Consider the following 15,948-nt stretch of genomic DNA (forward strand, 5'->3'; position numbering starts at 1 on the left):
CTTCCCCCAGCAAAACCTCTGAGCAAGTTCTCTGGAGCTGCGGGTGGGAACCTCTCTGAGGGACTTCTCCTCCCCTCTCGGAGCTGAGCACTCAGTGGAGGGGAAAGCCGCTTGCTTCTCCGAGCGTGGACAGCCTCCATCTCATGACCCAAAGCAAGGACAGTGAGGGTCCCCATGTGCTCAGTGCTTCAAGCCCCAGGCAGAGCCTCTGTTCCACGACTGGGAGCTGGGCAGGAGTGAGCCCCAGTCTCCGGACTTCACTCACCTGGGACTCAGCAAGAGGCGGCCGGGCAGGATGAGAAATGATGAAGTCCTGCTCCTCCCAGGATAAAGCCCTCCGGCTGAGTGCTGAGGGCTCAGGGAGAGAGAGAGCTCTGTGTCTGGCCTACTTCAGTCTGGAGAGGGGTCTGCACCGTGAGGACCTGGTGGGGAGAGCGAAGGGGAGGGAGGGTGTAATCTTGGTTCCTATGGCACAAGCTCTGACCTTTCTTTCTAAATTTTCATAGATGTTCTTGAATAGATGTTTCTTCACCTGCTGTTTGTCTTTGGGGCCATTTCCAGAGTCTTTACATGGTTATTTTATATAATTATCACCGGTTTGCCTGGGGAGTGGGCCAGCTCATGCTGGCATGCCCCCAGAGTTTATCAGAGGCATTTCTTTGTGGTCTGACAGCTTCACTGACCTGGAGCTCCAGGCTCCTGGGCTCAGTGAAGGGAGGGCCACCCTGGAGAGGGTCATGCCTCCTCTCCTCAGATTCTGAGACCGAGGCTGAGGCTTCCCCGACCCTTCCTTGCTTTATACCTGGTGCCTTCATCTTCAGGTTAAATTTCAGAATCTGGTGAGAATGTCCATGCTATAGGCAGGGTTCTCTAGGAGTCATGGACCTTGTCCAGGAAATCAAGAGTGTTTTCTGTCTGGTGGATACTGCTCCCTGTGAGCATCTCAGATATTTCCAAAAGGGTTCACTTGCCTGAGGTGACCGATATTTGTCACAATGATTAATTTTTCATCAGTCCCAAGTGAAACAGGTGGAAACTGGCCCAGATTGCAGAAAGCCTCACAGACCCCTCTCCACCACCTTCCTGTCTCAGGACTCCATCAGAACCAGTGGTTCCCGCTGGTATTGGTTCTGTCAGTCCCCAGGGAAGGGGTTGCAGTGGGTAGGTGAATTATGTGATTCTGGGGTCACAAAATGCTGTGCCACCTTCTGGAGCCGCAGCTCCAGGGACTGCCCAAGACCTAGCTGTTCCAGCAGCTGAGCTTCCTTCCTGCCAAAGAGGTGGCTGTGTCACTGTGCAAGATACAGAGTGTGACCCCACGCACGGACCTCCTGTGCGGGGTGGCCAGGTGGTGACCGGGCCACAGTGGTCACTCAGGACCCGCCGAGCACAGGGCTCAACCTCAGGGCAGGCACGGAGGGAGGTGAGGGAGGTATTTCCTGTTGGAGCCTTGGGTTTACACTCTACTCAGTCACCCATGAGTCATTTCCATTCATTTATTTAATATTTTCACATATTAGCTTAGTGTCTCTCTCAGGATATCCTTTTCCATAAGGATTATACATTTTTAATGTCCATAAATATATTAACAAAATATTTCTGACTAGATATATATTTTACCAATCTCTCCCCTCAGGGTGACCTTGAAGCCCTGCATGAGCAGGAAGTGAAAACCAGGCCAGGCACGCAAATTACTGGAGACTTGAAGATGTGTCTCCCCGCCCCCAAAGCCCCCTGGCAAAGACTGGGTGACTTATTGGCTCCAGGTACTTAATCTCTGTGCACGCATGAGCTCACCATAAAAGTAACGGAATGGAAACTACGTGCCTCACAGAACTAGTGCGGGAACATCCCTAAACAAATAGCAACGGCAACAAGAGTGGGCAACAAAGCCTGGTGGGCCGAGGGCCTGATTTCCAGCGCTGCCAGATCACGTAACTGAAACTGTCCAGTTTTCAAATTAAAATTTTGAGACAAAGAATCACAAATACACAGCCCACATGAAGAGGGACGCATTCAGCAGAAGCTGTCTTTGAGGGGTCAGACACACTAGATGAAGATCTAAAATATGATCAAGAGGGGCGCCTGGGCGACTCAGTCGGTTGAGTGGCTGCCTTCGGCTCAGGTCACGATCTCAGGGTCCTAGGATCGAGCCCTGCGTGGGGCTCCCTGTTCAGCGGAGAGCCTGCTTCTCCCTCTGCCTCTGCCTGCCACTCTGCCTACTTGTGCTCTCTCTCTATCTCTCTGTCAAATAAATTAATAAAATCTTTAAAAATTAAATAAATAAATAAAGTAAAATATGATCAAGGAACCCCCAAAGAATCACGTCTAACAAGTTAAAAGGAAATATGAGAATAGTGTTTTACTAAAAGGAGCCTATGAAGAAAGAAAACATTTTTCAAAGAGCCAAGTAGAGATTCTGAAGTTGGAAAGTGTGCTAGTGAAATGAGAAATTAGCTGTGGGGTTGAGAACATAACTGACCCATCAGAAGAGAGTCAGCGAGCGAGCATGCAGGTCAGTAATTGGGATTATCCTGCCTGCAGAAGACAGATGAATCGGTCCTCAGAGGCTTGTGGGATGCCATCAACGGTACCACATGGGTGCGAGGGGCCCCAGGGCAGAGGTGAGAGAAAGCACAGAACGAGCATTTGAAGAAAGAATGGCCAAAAGCTTACCAAATTTGATGAAAAAAATCCCCACTAATCCACATGTCCGAGAAGTTCCACAAATTCAAAGAATGACCCCAAAGAGATGCGCACGTAGACAGATCATAGTCAAACTGTCCAAGAGATGCACATGTAGATACATCATAGTCAAACTATCGAAAGTCAAAGACAAGGAAACTCACACACTCACTCTAGTGAAAAGTGGCGTCTCACGGTGATGTTTGCTTGTGTTACCACGTGACAGGAAGCTCAGCATCTTCTCGTGTGCTTTCTGGCACTTGAACATTTCCCCTGGAGAAATGTCTATCCCAACCCTTGGCCATTCTGAACCGGGTCGTTTGCCTTTTTCCTGTAGTTACACCCTCTGTGTCCCCTCGAGTCAGTCTGTAGATTGTGTGTCTGTCAGGCTTTGTGTGTTTCATCTGGATTACCTGACTTGTTGGTGTACAGCTGTCCACAGCATTCCTATAATTCTGTTATTTCTGGACATTGGTTGTAGTGTCCGCACTTTCATGTCTGACTTTAGAAATCTGAGTCTTTTTTCTTCTTAGTCCATCTAACTGAAGTTTTGTCAATTTTGTTGGTGTTTTCAAAGAATCCACTTTTAGTTTGGTCGATTTTCTTTATGCCTGCTCTAAACTTTATCATTGCCTTCCTCCTGCTTCCATTTTAGTTTGCTCCTTGTTTTTCCTGGTTTCTTACAGTGAAAGGCCTTGTATTGATTTGACATCTCTCTCCTCTTTGTGTAAGAGTCTCTGCCTGGAGGAGATCCCTCCAAGAACTGTTCACCCTGCCTCCTAAACTGTTCATACCTTTGGGTTTTGTTTTCACTCATCTCAAACCGCTTTTTGTCTATCTTGTGATTTATCCTTTGGTTTTCTGGTTATGCAGGGAATTCCTCTGTTTTCATTCTGTTACAGAATTCTAATTGTATTTTATTGTGGTCAGATCATATACTTTGTACTATTTCAACCTGTTTGCATTTATTGAGAATCGTTTTATGGCCTAACACGTGTCCCACCTGAAGAATATGTCATGTGCCCATAAGAAGAATGTGTGATCTTCTGTCAAGTCTAGTTGGTTTGTACTTGTTGTGAGACCACCCAACAGGATGAGAATGTTCCCCCACCCTAACCCAAAACTTTTGATGCAAATGTTGAACGTGATGAGGCTACACATCCGCCAAGAGGCTGAGACGAGGTGTGTTTCTCACACAGTGATGCATTATGGGGAGAGCAAAGTGATCCCCAGCAGGTCCATAAAATGGCTTGAGAGAACAGAGCAAGGAGGCTGCTCGAGGTTTTTATGGTGTCTTAGGGACGGGGCCCAAGGCATGATTTGCCACGCAGGGATTGAACTCCCCTCCAGCGCCAAAGGAGAGAGCACCCAGGCTTTCCTATCAGCTTGATGTGGGGCAGAAAGGGAGGAGAAGGGTGAGGCTTAAAGCCATCAGCAAAAGTCAGAAAATGAAATCGGACTCTTAATCACAACTCACACCTGATATCCGACTGACTCTGACTGAAATATACCTTCTTTCATTTCATTTAAATTGAGCTTCTTTGAGGGACTCGTCACGGCACTCTATGAGGCCTGCGGCCCGAGGCTGGTCGGGGTGGTGAAAGTCCCATTGAGCACCTCATTCAGGAGCCCAGCCTTGTGTATCTGAGAAGTGAAACAGGTGCCTGTTCGCTATCAGAGATCTCTGAGGGGACAAGGAGTGTCTCTGGGAGCCTGTACCGTGGTTTAGTGTGTGTAGAGACATATGTGATCTTGTGTCATATTTTGAGGTATCTGTGAGGCCAGACATTTGCAGAATTCAGTTCTCTGCCCCTAAGTCTGTAAAATGGGAAGATGGGCCAGTTATTGGCCATGGCATCTGGTGCTGACCCGACTGCTTGTTCCCCTCCATGCTCATCCCTTTCAGGGACGTCCCAACTGGGGGACAACAAGCATAGTGCTCCCCAAGCTCCACCACGCATGATGGCAGCCATGCCGTCTGTGAAGTGTACTAACTCGCACTGTGGTTTATAACGTTTATATCCTGTTCATGACTCGGTCCTTCTTAATTATAAAACGCCCCCCACCAGGGCGCCTGGTGGCTCAGTTGGTTAAGCGTCCAACTCTTGATTTCGGCTCAGGCCGTGATCTCAGGGTCAGGGGATTGAGTCCCGCGGTGGTCTCCGAGCTCGGCATGGAGTCTGCTTGAGATTCTCTCTCTCCCTCTGCCCCTCCCCCCTTTCGCACTCTCTCAATAAATAAATAAATAAAATCTTAAAAAAATATCCTCCATTATACCTAGTGATAACTGCCTTAATGTCTGTGCTGTCTGTCAATTAGTCTCACCAGTGCAGGCCTCTTCTTTTATTTTTTTAATTTAATTTTATTATGTTATGTTAATCACCATACATTACATCATTAGGTTTTTTTTAAAGATTTTATTTATTTATTTGAGAGAGAGAAACAGTATGAGAGGGGAGAAGGTCAGAGGGAGAAGCAGCCTCCCCGCTGAGCCGGGAGCCCAATGTGGGACTCGATCCCAGGACTCCAGGATCATGACCTGAGCCGAAGGCAGTCGCTTAACCAACTGAGCCACCCAGGCACCCACATCATTAGTTTTTGATGTAGTGTTCCATGATTCATTGTTTGCATATAACACCCAGTGCTCCACGCAGAACGTGCCCTCTTTAACACCCATCATCAGGCTAACCCATCCCCCCACCCCCCTCCCCTCTAGAACCCTCAGTTTGTTTCTCAGAGTCCATCGTCTCTCACGGTTCGTCTCCCCCTGCGATTTACCCGCCTTCATTCTTCCCCTCCTGCTATCTTCTTCTTTTTAAAACATATATTGCATTATTTGTTTCAGAGGTACAGATCTGTGATTCATCAGTCTTGCACAATTCACAGCGCTCACCGTAGCACATACCCTCCCCAATGTCTATCACCCAGCCACCCCATCCCTCCCACCCCCCACCACTCCAGCAACCCTCAGTTTGTTTCCTGAGATTAAGAATTCCTCACATCAGTGAGATCATATGATACTTGTCTTTCTCTGATTGACTTATTTCGCTCAGCATAATACCCTCTAGTTCCATCCAGGTTGTTGCAAATGGCAAGATTTCGATTTTTCTGATGGCTGCATAATATTCCATTGTGTATATATATATACCACATCTTCTTTATCCATTCATCTGTTGAGGAACATCTTGGCTCTTTCCACAGTTTGGCTATTGTGGACATTGCTGATATAAACATCGGGGTGCACGTACCCCTTCGGATCCCTACATTTGTATCTTTGGGGTAAATACCCAGTAGTGCAATTGCTGGATCATAGGGTAGCTCTATTTTCAACTTTTTGAAGAACCTCCATGCTGTTTCCCAGAGTGGCTGCACCAGCTTGCATTCCCACCAACAGCGTAGGAGGGTTCCCCTTTCTCCGCATCCCCGCCAACATCTGTCGTTTCCTGACTTGTTAATTTTAGCCATTCTGACTGGTGTGAGGTGGTATCTCATTGAGGTTTTGATTTGGATTTCCCTGATGCCGAGTGATGTTGAACACTTTTTCATGTGTCTGTTGGCCATTTGGATGTTTTCTTTGGAAAAATGTCTGTTCACATCTTCTGCCCATTTCTTGATTGGATTATTTGTTCTTTGGGTGTGGAGTTTGAGAAGTTCTTTATAGATTTTGGATACTAGCCCTTTATCTGACATGTCATTTGCAAATATCTTCTCCCATTCTGTCGGTTGTCTTTTGGTTTTGTGGACTGTTTCCTTCGCTGTGTAAAAGCTTTTTATCTTGATGAAATCCCAATAGTGCATTTTTGCCCTTGCTTCCCTTGAGTGCGCAGGCTTCTTCTGATTACTGTTTTCAGAGTGTACGTCTTGCCAACGTATGTACGTTGTAGAATCTGAAGGTTTCTTGTAGACTGTCTTTATTTGGATCACTTTTTTCTTTTTCTAATCCCTTCCACCGTTCTGTCTTTTGATTGAGTGTTTTACCCATTTACATTTAATATGATTATTAAGGTAAAAGTGACTTTGATTTGCCATTTTTCCTAAATGTCTTATGTCTTATTTTCTGTTTTCTCTATTCCTCAATAATTGCCTTCCCTGTATGAAATAGATCATTTGTATTTTAATTTCCTTTTCATTTATTTTCCTATATTTTTTTCAAGTTACTTTCTTGCAAAAAGTGGTTGCTCTGGGGATTAAGATGAGCATTTTAACTTATAATAAACTGGCTTTAAATAACCCAACTTAATTTCAGTAATATCCAAAACTCTTACCCTTGTGTAGCTCCTTTCACTCCTTCATCTTCTGTGACATTTTCATCACACATTAATCTTTATTCATTGCATATAATAATATCCAATATAAATAACAGATTTATAATGTTTCTTAATGCAGATGCCTTTTAGATCAGAAAAAAGTTACAAACAAAAATACATTTATACTGTTTTTTATATTTCCAAATAGTTACTTCTATGGACGCTTTTATTTCTTCCTCTGAATCTGAATCACTGTCTACTGTTCTTTAATTTCAGCCTAAAGAACTCCTTTTAGTATTTTTAATTTTTTTTCAAGATTTGATTTATTTATTTGACAGAGAGAGAGACAGTGAGAGAGGGAACACAAGCAGGGGGAGTGGGAGCGGGAGAAGCAGGCTTCCCGCAGAGCAGCGAGCCTGACGCGGGGCTCGATCCCAGGACCCCGGGATCATGACCTGAGCCGAAGGCAGACACTTAACGACTGAGCCACCCAGGCGCCCCTCCTTTTAGTATTTTTGTAGGCCAGTTCTGCTAGCCTAGAATTATTTCTGGTTTTGCTTATCTGGGAATGTCTGAATTCTCCTTCACTTGTGTGGCTACTTTTGCTGGATACAGAATTCTTGATTGACTCGGACATGTCACAGCACTGCCTGCTGGTCTCCATTGTTCTGATGGGACGTCACTTCTGATCTTACTGGGGATTCCTTGTACATGATGAGTTGCTCCTCTCTTAGGGCTTTCAAAATTCGTTCTTTGATTTTCCTTTCAGCAGTTTGGTTATATTGCGTCCAGGCTGGATCTCTTTGCATTAACCTTCTGTGGAGTTGTTGAACTTCAGGGATCTGTTTTCCACCACATCTGGCAAGTTTTCAGTCCTTATTACTTCACGTATAACTTCTGCCCCTCTTCTATCAGTCCTTTCCTATGGGGATGTCTATTATGCTTTATGGAGCCCCGCAGGACTTTGAGGCTAACTTAATTTTTCTTCTTTTTTTGTTCTGTTTCTCAGACTGGATAACCTCCATTGACCTACCTTCACATTCACTGCCTCTCTTCTGCTGCCTCAAATATGCTGCTGACCTCTTCTGTGAAATTTTCATTTTGGTGGGGGGTACTTTTCCACTCTGTAATTTCTATTGGTTCTGTTTTGATGACTTATTATCTCTTTATTGATATTTTCTATTTGGTGAGAGTTCCTTCTCATACTTTGCTTTGTTTAATGCGGTTTCTTTTAGGTCTTCGAACAGATTTCAGATAGCTGACTTAAAGTCTTTTTCTAGCAATTACAATATCTGGGGTTCCTCAGAGACAGTTTCTGTTGACTCCTTTTTTTCTGTGTATGAGCCATAGTTTCTTGTTTATTTGCATTTATCATGATGCTTTGTTGAAAATTGGACTTTTGGGGCTCCTGTGTGGCTCATTCGGTAAGCATCTGCCTTCAGCTCAGGTCATGATCCCAGGGTCCTGGGATCAAGCCCTGCGTCGGGCACCCTGCTCAACGGGGAGCCTGCTTCTCCCTCTCCAGCTCCCCACTGCTTGTGTTCTCTCTCTCACTGTCTCTCTCTGTCAAATAAATAAATAAAATCTTTTTTTTAATTTTTAAAAAGAATGAAAGAAAAGAAAATTGAAATTTTATTATTTTTTTATTTTTCACAAAAATTGGACTTTTAAAATAATATAATGTAGCAACTTGGGAAACCAAATTCTCCCTTTCCCCGGGGGGAGGCGGGGGGACTGTTTTCCCTTTTTTGTTATTACTGCTGCTGTTGGTACTATTCTCTGAAGTAATTCTGTTAAGTCTATTTGCTTTGTCTTACGTGGCCACAGACTTCCCTGATGAAATCTGTGGTGAGCTAATGTTTGGACAGAGATTTCTCAAACTTCTGAGACCAGTAAGTCCCTGGTCCCTGTCTTTATCAAGGGGCTCTGGGAACGTGTGGGGGCCTGCCAGCAGCAATCCATCAGGCAGATGAGAAGTCTGCCTCCACCTTCACTTCCTGCTTGCACACAGGTGAGAGCACAGGACCCTGCCAGATCTTTCCTGAGCATGAACACTGCCCTACACAGGTGCCTGGCTTCTAGAACCCCAGGAATATGTCAGAGATTTTGTTTATTTTTTTCAGTTTTTATTTTTACTTTTTAAGATTTTATTTATTTGACAGAGAGAGACCATGAGAGAGGGAACACAAGCAGGGGGAGTGGGAGGGGGAGAAGCAGACTCCCGGCTGAGCAGGGAGCCCGATGTGGGGTTCGATCCCAGGACCCTAGGATCATGACCTGAGCAGAAGGCAGACACTTAACTACTGAGCCACCCAGGCGCCCCTTTTTTCGGTTTTTAAATTGAGATGAAATTCACATAATATACAATATCTGTTTAAAAGCGTACAATTTAGTGGCATTTAGTGCATTCACAATGTTGTGCAACCACCACCTCTCTCTAGTTTCAAAACTTTGTCATCAATTCCAGAAAAACATCTTGTACCCATTAAGTAACTGGTCTCCACTCCCCTTTTCTCCCGTCTTCTGCTACAAAGGCCTCTATGGAGTTGCCTATTCTAGGTACATCACATAAACAAAATCATACACTATATGACCTTTTGTGTCTGCCTTCTTTTACTGAGCATTATGTTTGTGAGGTTCCTCCGAGTTGTAGCCTGTGTCAGGACTTTGTTCTTTTCATGCTGAATAATATTCCAGTGGGTAAATGTACCAAGATTTGTTTATCCCTTCATCTGTTGCTGGCATGTGGGTTGTCTCCACCTCGGGGTCGTCTCTTTGGGCAGGAATCATGCTGCCATCACCACTGCGTATAAGCTTCCGGGTGGACATGTTTTCACTCCTCTTGGGTAAACACATAGGGTTGGGACTGCCGGGTCCCATGGCGACTCTACGTTGGGGTTAATGGCAGCTGCACCACTTTATACTCCCACCAGCAAGGTGTGAGCGTTCTTACTTTTCCACACCCTCATCAACACTTGCTATGTTTGTTTTATTGGTAAAAGCCATCCTAAGTGGTATGAAGTGGGAACTCATTGTGGTGTTGATTTGCATTTCCTTAGTGACCGATGATGCTGAATATCGTTTCATGTGCTTGCTGGTCAACTGTGCATCTTCTTGGGAGAAAAGTTGATTCAAGTACTTTGCCCATTTTAAAATTGTTGGAAATTTTCAAAGTCTCCTATGGTTGTCTCATCCCCCGGCTTTTCCTCTTAAGATTTCTGGTTAGCTTATGGTTTGCCCCAGATACTCCCCACTGCCTCAAGCAGCCATGATGTTAAACAATTTACCTTCATTTAGTTCTTCTCTGATGCACTTTCTTTATAGAGATTAAAGTTTCTAACCTATATAGTTTTATTTCTTTTTTTTTTAAAGATTTTATTTATTTATTTGTCAGAGAGAGAGAGAGCACAAGCAGAGGGACGGGCAGAGGGAGAAGCAGGCTCCCCGCTGAGCAGAGAGCCCCATGTGGGACTCCATCCCATGATCTGAGCCGAAGACAAATGCTTCACCAACTGAGCCGCCCAGGTGTCCCTATATAGTTTTATTTCTGCCTGAAATTTTTCTTCTAACATTTCTTACATGGTAGGTCTGCTGACAAACAAATTCCTTGTTTTTGTTTGAGAAAATACATTTCATCTCACTTTCAAGGAATACTTTCACTATATGTGGGATTCCAGGTATGGGTTTTTTCTTCTTTCAACATTGTAAATATTTCACCCCACTTCTTGCCAGCATGGTTTCAGAGCTGATGTTTGGTGCAATTCTTTGATTTTCTATAGATAGGTTGTATTGGTTTAGGCATTGGTTCTTAAATCTGGCTTTTTTCCATATCTTTGCCCTTTGAATATGATGTGTCTTGGGATGGGTTTTTTCCCCATCATGAAATATCCCATTGGTAGTGCTTTTCCCCTTAAAGTCTACATTGTCCAGTATTCCTATAAGTGTACCTGCCAACTTTTGGTTAGTGTTCCCTGGCGTATCATTTCCATTTTATAAAATCCGGTCTCTTCTATCCTTATCTCAAAATATGTGTCTCACAACAAGAATAAAGCCTTTTATTTTAAATCAATTCTAGCATTCAGTGAATTCAATTCAAATAAGCTTGACATGTTATTATTGACTTGTGCTTCTCTTTAGCCCCCTTTCTTACTTTCTTTGAGTAGGTAATTCATGATTCCACTTTTGTTTTATTATGATTTGTGTGCGTGCTTTACCTGTACTTCAAATGCTTAACCTACAGATTGCACCATGTAGTTCAGATTTATTAACTCCCAATATATGTTAGTTATGTAAGTATTTCCTGGCAACGAAAGCACCTTAAAAACTTTAAACCTTGTTACCTGCCCAACTGCACCTTTTTTCTTTGCATTTTATTTCTACATGTGCACCCGCTATTCATACTCAGTCTGCATGAATTCAAATTCTCTTAATTCATTTTATGCTATCTCCCTTGACAGCTGGGTATTGAGTGATATATTTTTATATATCTCTGTTTAACTATTTTATCTTTCATTATCGGTTTCTAGATTAATTCCACTCTGATCATAGAGCATACTATCAATTATTTGAATATTTGAAATTGTTTCATATTTGCTGAACACTTAGCAAATGCAGAATTGTAACAATTCCATGATTTCAAGTATATCATATATTTCTAATACACACACCCATGGGTGTATATGTCAATCTGTATAAGTAATCTCAAACACGGCACCCCATACATATATGTAGAGTGCAGTGTTTGTAGAGAGCCGATTAGGTCAATTATCTTATTGTTTTGTTTGGATGTGAGATAATATTACTGAATTTTTACATGTGTTTTCTTTTTTTTCCTATCAAATTGGTTTTATCAGCCCTGAGGGATTTGTGCTAAATATTTACACTGTGATTACGTTTTAATTTGTTTCTTGTTGTGTTCTTGTTTCAATGTATATGTGTTAAGGTTACATATTTAGACTTTTAAATGGGGTACTTCATCAATTCACATTTAATATAATCATTGGTATTTTTGGATTATATTCCTTATGTCCTAATTTTTCACATTTTATTTACTGTTTCGTCTTAGCTTCTATTTTTTTAAAGATTTTATTTATTTATTTGAGTGACAGAGAGAGAGTACAAGCAGGGGGAGCAGCAGAGGGAGAAGCAGGGAGCCCGACATGTGGCTGGATCTCAGGACCCTGGGATCATGACCTGAGCCGAAGGCAGACGCTTTACCGACTGAGCCCCCCAGGCACCCCTTAGTTTCTTTTTTTAAACATGGTTTTAGCTAGCTATTGCTAAATAATGCCGCTTCACAAAAGCCTCTGTTGCACAGGAAGATAAGCCTCCACTTCTGGCGTACTATGTTGTGGGTCAGTGGATATGGCTTTGTCTTTGTGTGGGTGCTGGCCAGGGGCAAGTCACCTTCCTAAAACATGTTTTTGGCTATAGTAGAGTTGCAAGAGGGCAAACCCCATATATAAACATTTTCAGAACACCGCTCACTTCACATTTATTGATTTTTCATTGGCCAAAACATGTCCTGTAGCCAGGCCTGATGTCCAGGACAGAGCACCTGATAAGGTGCACAGGCTGTGAGGCCCAGGCCAACCGTTCACCAGCTCCCTCGAGCACCTAGTGTCCCATGGCCCTGCCATCGCCATGGCTGGTCATTATGGAATGAATGCCACTTTGTTGGGTAAACCCTTGTCAACATTTTCTCCCTCCAGAGTGGGTCCATTCTTTGCTCCACATCCCATCAGGAATGACGCCAGCCTGGGGCCGAGGCGCACATGACCAGGCTTCCATCAGTGTTTCTGCAGGTGTGTCCTTGGGCCCCTGGGGGATCCTGAGCACTGACTGGTATCCTGTAAGATGTGCTGCTTGCTTCTTGGAGGATGCTCTCTGCTAATGTCATTTGCCTGCTACAGTGGAACCTCCAGATCTACTTGGATGGGGTCAAGACCACCTGCTCAACACCACTCTGTCCTTCATGTTGGCTGAAGCTTGTACTCTGGAAGTATGGTGGAGAATCAGTCAAAAATAACATGATGAGGGCTAACAGAAAGGGTTTTCTAAAGACAAAGGGTTTTATTATGTGACATTTTAGACTTTGGCTTATAAATTGGTTTGAGGAATATTTTTCCTTTTTCCCATCAGTCAGCACTGACTGGTACATAGATCAACTAACCCTAAATCAGCAGAAAAACCACATGGTTTCTGAGATGTTTCCAGGTAGGAAAGCCACTGCGGCCCACAGGACAACTTCTGAGGAATGGCTAGGTTAAGGGAACAGTTTACTGCACAGCCAAAGCATGGGCCACACTCGGGCCCCCGACTGGGGCTGGGGCAGGAGCAGCTGGGGGACCCTTCATGCCTCAGACAGGACGGACGTGGGCCTGAGAAAGGCCCAAGGGACAAGCATGGGGACGATCCAGGCCCCACAGCAGCCTCCCAGGCTCTGCTCTCATCCCCGCCCTCATGCCTGGAGTGCCCAACCCTCGAGTGCCCAAACTGAGGACCAGGGAATGGTGCTCATGGGCAGGGGAGGTCTGCATCAGCAGCACCAAGCCAGGCTGCATTTAGTGCAGAAAGGGCTTGTATGGTGGTAGTAGACACAGTGGTTCTGGCCAGGTGTGAAAGAAACGAGGGTCCACATTTGAATTACTCCCACTCTGAAGGGCTGGAGGAGTTCCAGCCCCCCGCCTGAGGGGATTTGGACCCAATCTGAAGAAGGGCCCCATGGGGATGATGGTCCACAGGCACTGAGCGGTAATTTGGAGAAAGGGCATGTCTGGGCTTTCTCACTTTTCCATCTACAAGGAGAGCACAGGCACATTTTACCTACATTTCCTCAGGGACTGCTAAAATTTGAGGTATTTCCCATTTTGTTTGGGCCTCGATATGAAGCTGGCTCCTTGATTCTCTCCCCTGTGCTCCAGATGAGTTGATGTAATTGGACACTGTGGAAGCATTTTAATCCTGCACACCATGTGGCATTAGCATGAGCTTGCTCTTCTCCCCTGAGCTCCTAGAGCTGACAGCTGAAATCTTGCTCTGGATCCTGGGTGGAGGCGAAGATCTCAGACTGGTGCTGGGGCAGTATGGGCTCCAGGTGCTCCAGCTCTCCTGAGCACCAGCTGATGAGTGGCAGGCAGAAAAATACCAAAATGTAGAAGGGTAGGAGATAAATCTCACAGAGTCTGTTTCTGCTGATTCTACCATTATCCTTCCTCCCACGTTCACCCACATTTTGGATACTTAGCTTACAGGTGAAGAAACTTAGTTGTATGTTTAAATAAGGTTAAAATTTAGAACTTAAAATAAGGTACATTTTATGTTATATATGCTTCACCACAATTTTAAAAAATTGATTTTGACAATTTATTCATTGATTTTGTGGGACAATGGACTTTGCACGTGGCGGGACGTCTACTTTATCAGCCACATGGTGGAAAGCTGCTCAAGGGTGAGCTCCTGCCCCTCGCTCTCCCCTCCACAAGCAGGGGCAGCCTTAAAAATATCCCATCCCCTGGGTGGACTGTGAAGCGCAGGGGCGCCTCGGCTCCCCGGGGTCCCAGGAGGGTGAGCAGCAGCGGGACCGCCCCAGGGAAGGTGGGTCTTAGCGCCCCAGGGGACGCTGGAAGGACTCGCGGGAAGGGGGGCGCCGCGAGCAGCCGTGGTCCTCAGAGCCCCACGACAGGCTCTGGTTCCCTTGTGGCCAAGGCGTCCCGGAGGTGGGCGGGGCCGAGGGGGGTGGGCCAGCTGGGTTGGGGGAGGGGGAGATGAGCCGGCCGGCGCCAGGGGCAGCCGAGTCTTTTCCAAAGAGCCCTTGGGAAAGAATATTCTCTGGCGGCTTTGTGTGCAGTGATCCCAGGAGGTACACGGACGGGCAGGACTCCTGAGATGCCCGGGTTCAGTCCAGAGTGGGGAACGAGGGTAGGGAGGGCGCACGTGTTCCTTGGCAGAAGCCGGTCTGGGAGCCCCGGGAAGGTAGGGGCTGCCCTGCCCCTCTGGCTGGGGTCCGGGGATCAGGGCGACCGCCCTCTTCTGACCCGACCGGCCCCTTCGCGGCCTAGAGTAAGTGTCTCCACGGCCCGAGGGGCGGATCCCCCAGCGTCCCCTCCTCCACCCAGGGTACCCCAAGCCCCCCGGTGCATCCTTGATTTAGGACACTGTGGTTCCAGGCAGGGATAGGGGTGTGGGTGAACCGCAGCTTGGGTCCCAGTGTACAGGGGAGGACGGGGTGGGGGGGGAGTATTACCATCCCACCTCACACCTCACTTGTCCAGCTGGTTGCCGTCAGGGTCTGCCTTGGCGCATCCACGGTGTCCACAGTATGGAGGCCATGGCAGAAGAATTTCCACTCATGGCAAGGGTACACCCCTATTTGGAGAGCAGGATAAACTGGGACTACATAGCTCCAGAGGAGGACCTGGATCAGGTGCCCTGCAACTCTCCCCAGCCAGTGGGCTCCTTGGAAGCTAAAAACATGCTGGACCCAGTGCCACCCTTCTCCAAATGAACCCATCTGGTCAGGGCTCAGACCTCTGGCAAGGAGGGACCTCTACCTGAAACCATCCTCCGTGTGTTGCCCCAGCTGGAGGCCAGATACAGGCAAGGCCTCAGGACAAGCCCACCCACCACACACATAACACACAGCAGGGTCCGGGTGGGCAATGAGGACGACGCGGGCTCAGGGGCAGGGTGGGGAGTCTCAAAGGGCCCCTCCCCAGGTGAAAACACAGCACCCTCACACAAGTGCTTTATTGACTACGATGGCAGATTGACATATACATAAAACACTGTGACAGAGGTGACAGCCTCAGGCCACGGGCAGCTACGAGTACGCTCCATAATGTTTTATGATCTCCGAAATTGTTTGGGAAATCATCAGTGATCCAGTGACAAAGAAAATGATGACCGTGATGGTCAGAAGGAGGCCCAGGACCAGGGCCCAGATGTTCAGGCACTTGGCGGTGGAGGCCTAAGTCTGGGCCCCAGCCAGGTCACCCACCATCTTCCGGTCCCTGGA

The 15,948-nt window shown here is 46.1% G+C and overlaps 1 protein-coding gene and 1 long non-coding RNA gene across 2 annotated transcripts in view; one reads left to right on the top strand and one right to left on the bottom strand.

The window, feature by feature from the left end:
• Positions 1–420: 420 nt before the first annotated feature.
• On the top strand, positions 421–14,296 carry LOC141371887 (uncharacterized). The gene is made up of 2 exons (XR_012377178.1): positions 421–1,766; positions 12,644–14,296. It is a non-coding gene; the product is annotated as an uncharacterized lncRNA (long non-coding RNA).
• A 1,368-nt stretch (positions 14,297–15,664) lies between these two features.
• LOC112815817 (interferon-induced transmembrane protein 1-like) overlaps positions 15,665–15,948 on the bottom strand; it is a 7,529-nt gene continuing 7,245 nt past the window's right edge. Inside the window, exon 4 of the mRNA XM_073889810.1 lies at positions 15,665–15,900. Within this exon, the coding sequence (XP_073745911.1) occupies positions 15,754–15,900 (147 nt within the window). The 3' untranslated portion in view covers positions 15,665–15,753. The remainder of the gene's footprint in view (positions 15,901–15,948) is intronic.

Source organism: Callorhinus ursinus, unplaced genomic scaffold, assembly GCF_003265705.2.
Source record: "Callorhinus ursinus isolate GAN/ISIS: 27379988/994484 unplaced genomic scaffold, GSC_fseal_2.0 scaffold118, whole genome shotgun sequence".
NCBI classification, from domain to species: Eukaryota; Metazoa; Chordata; class Mammalia; order Carnivora; family Otariidae; genus Callorhinus; species Callorhinus ursinus.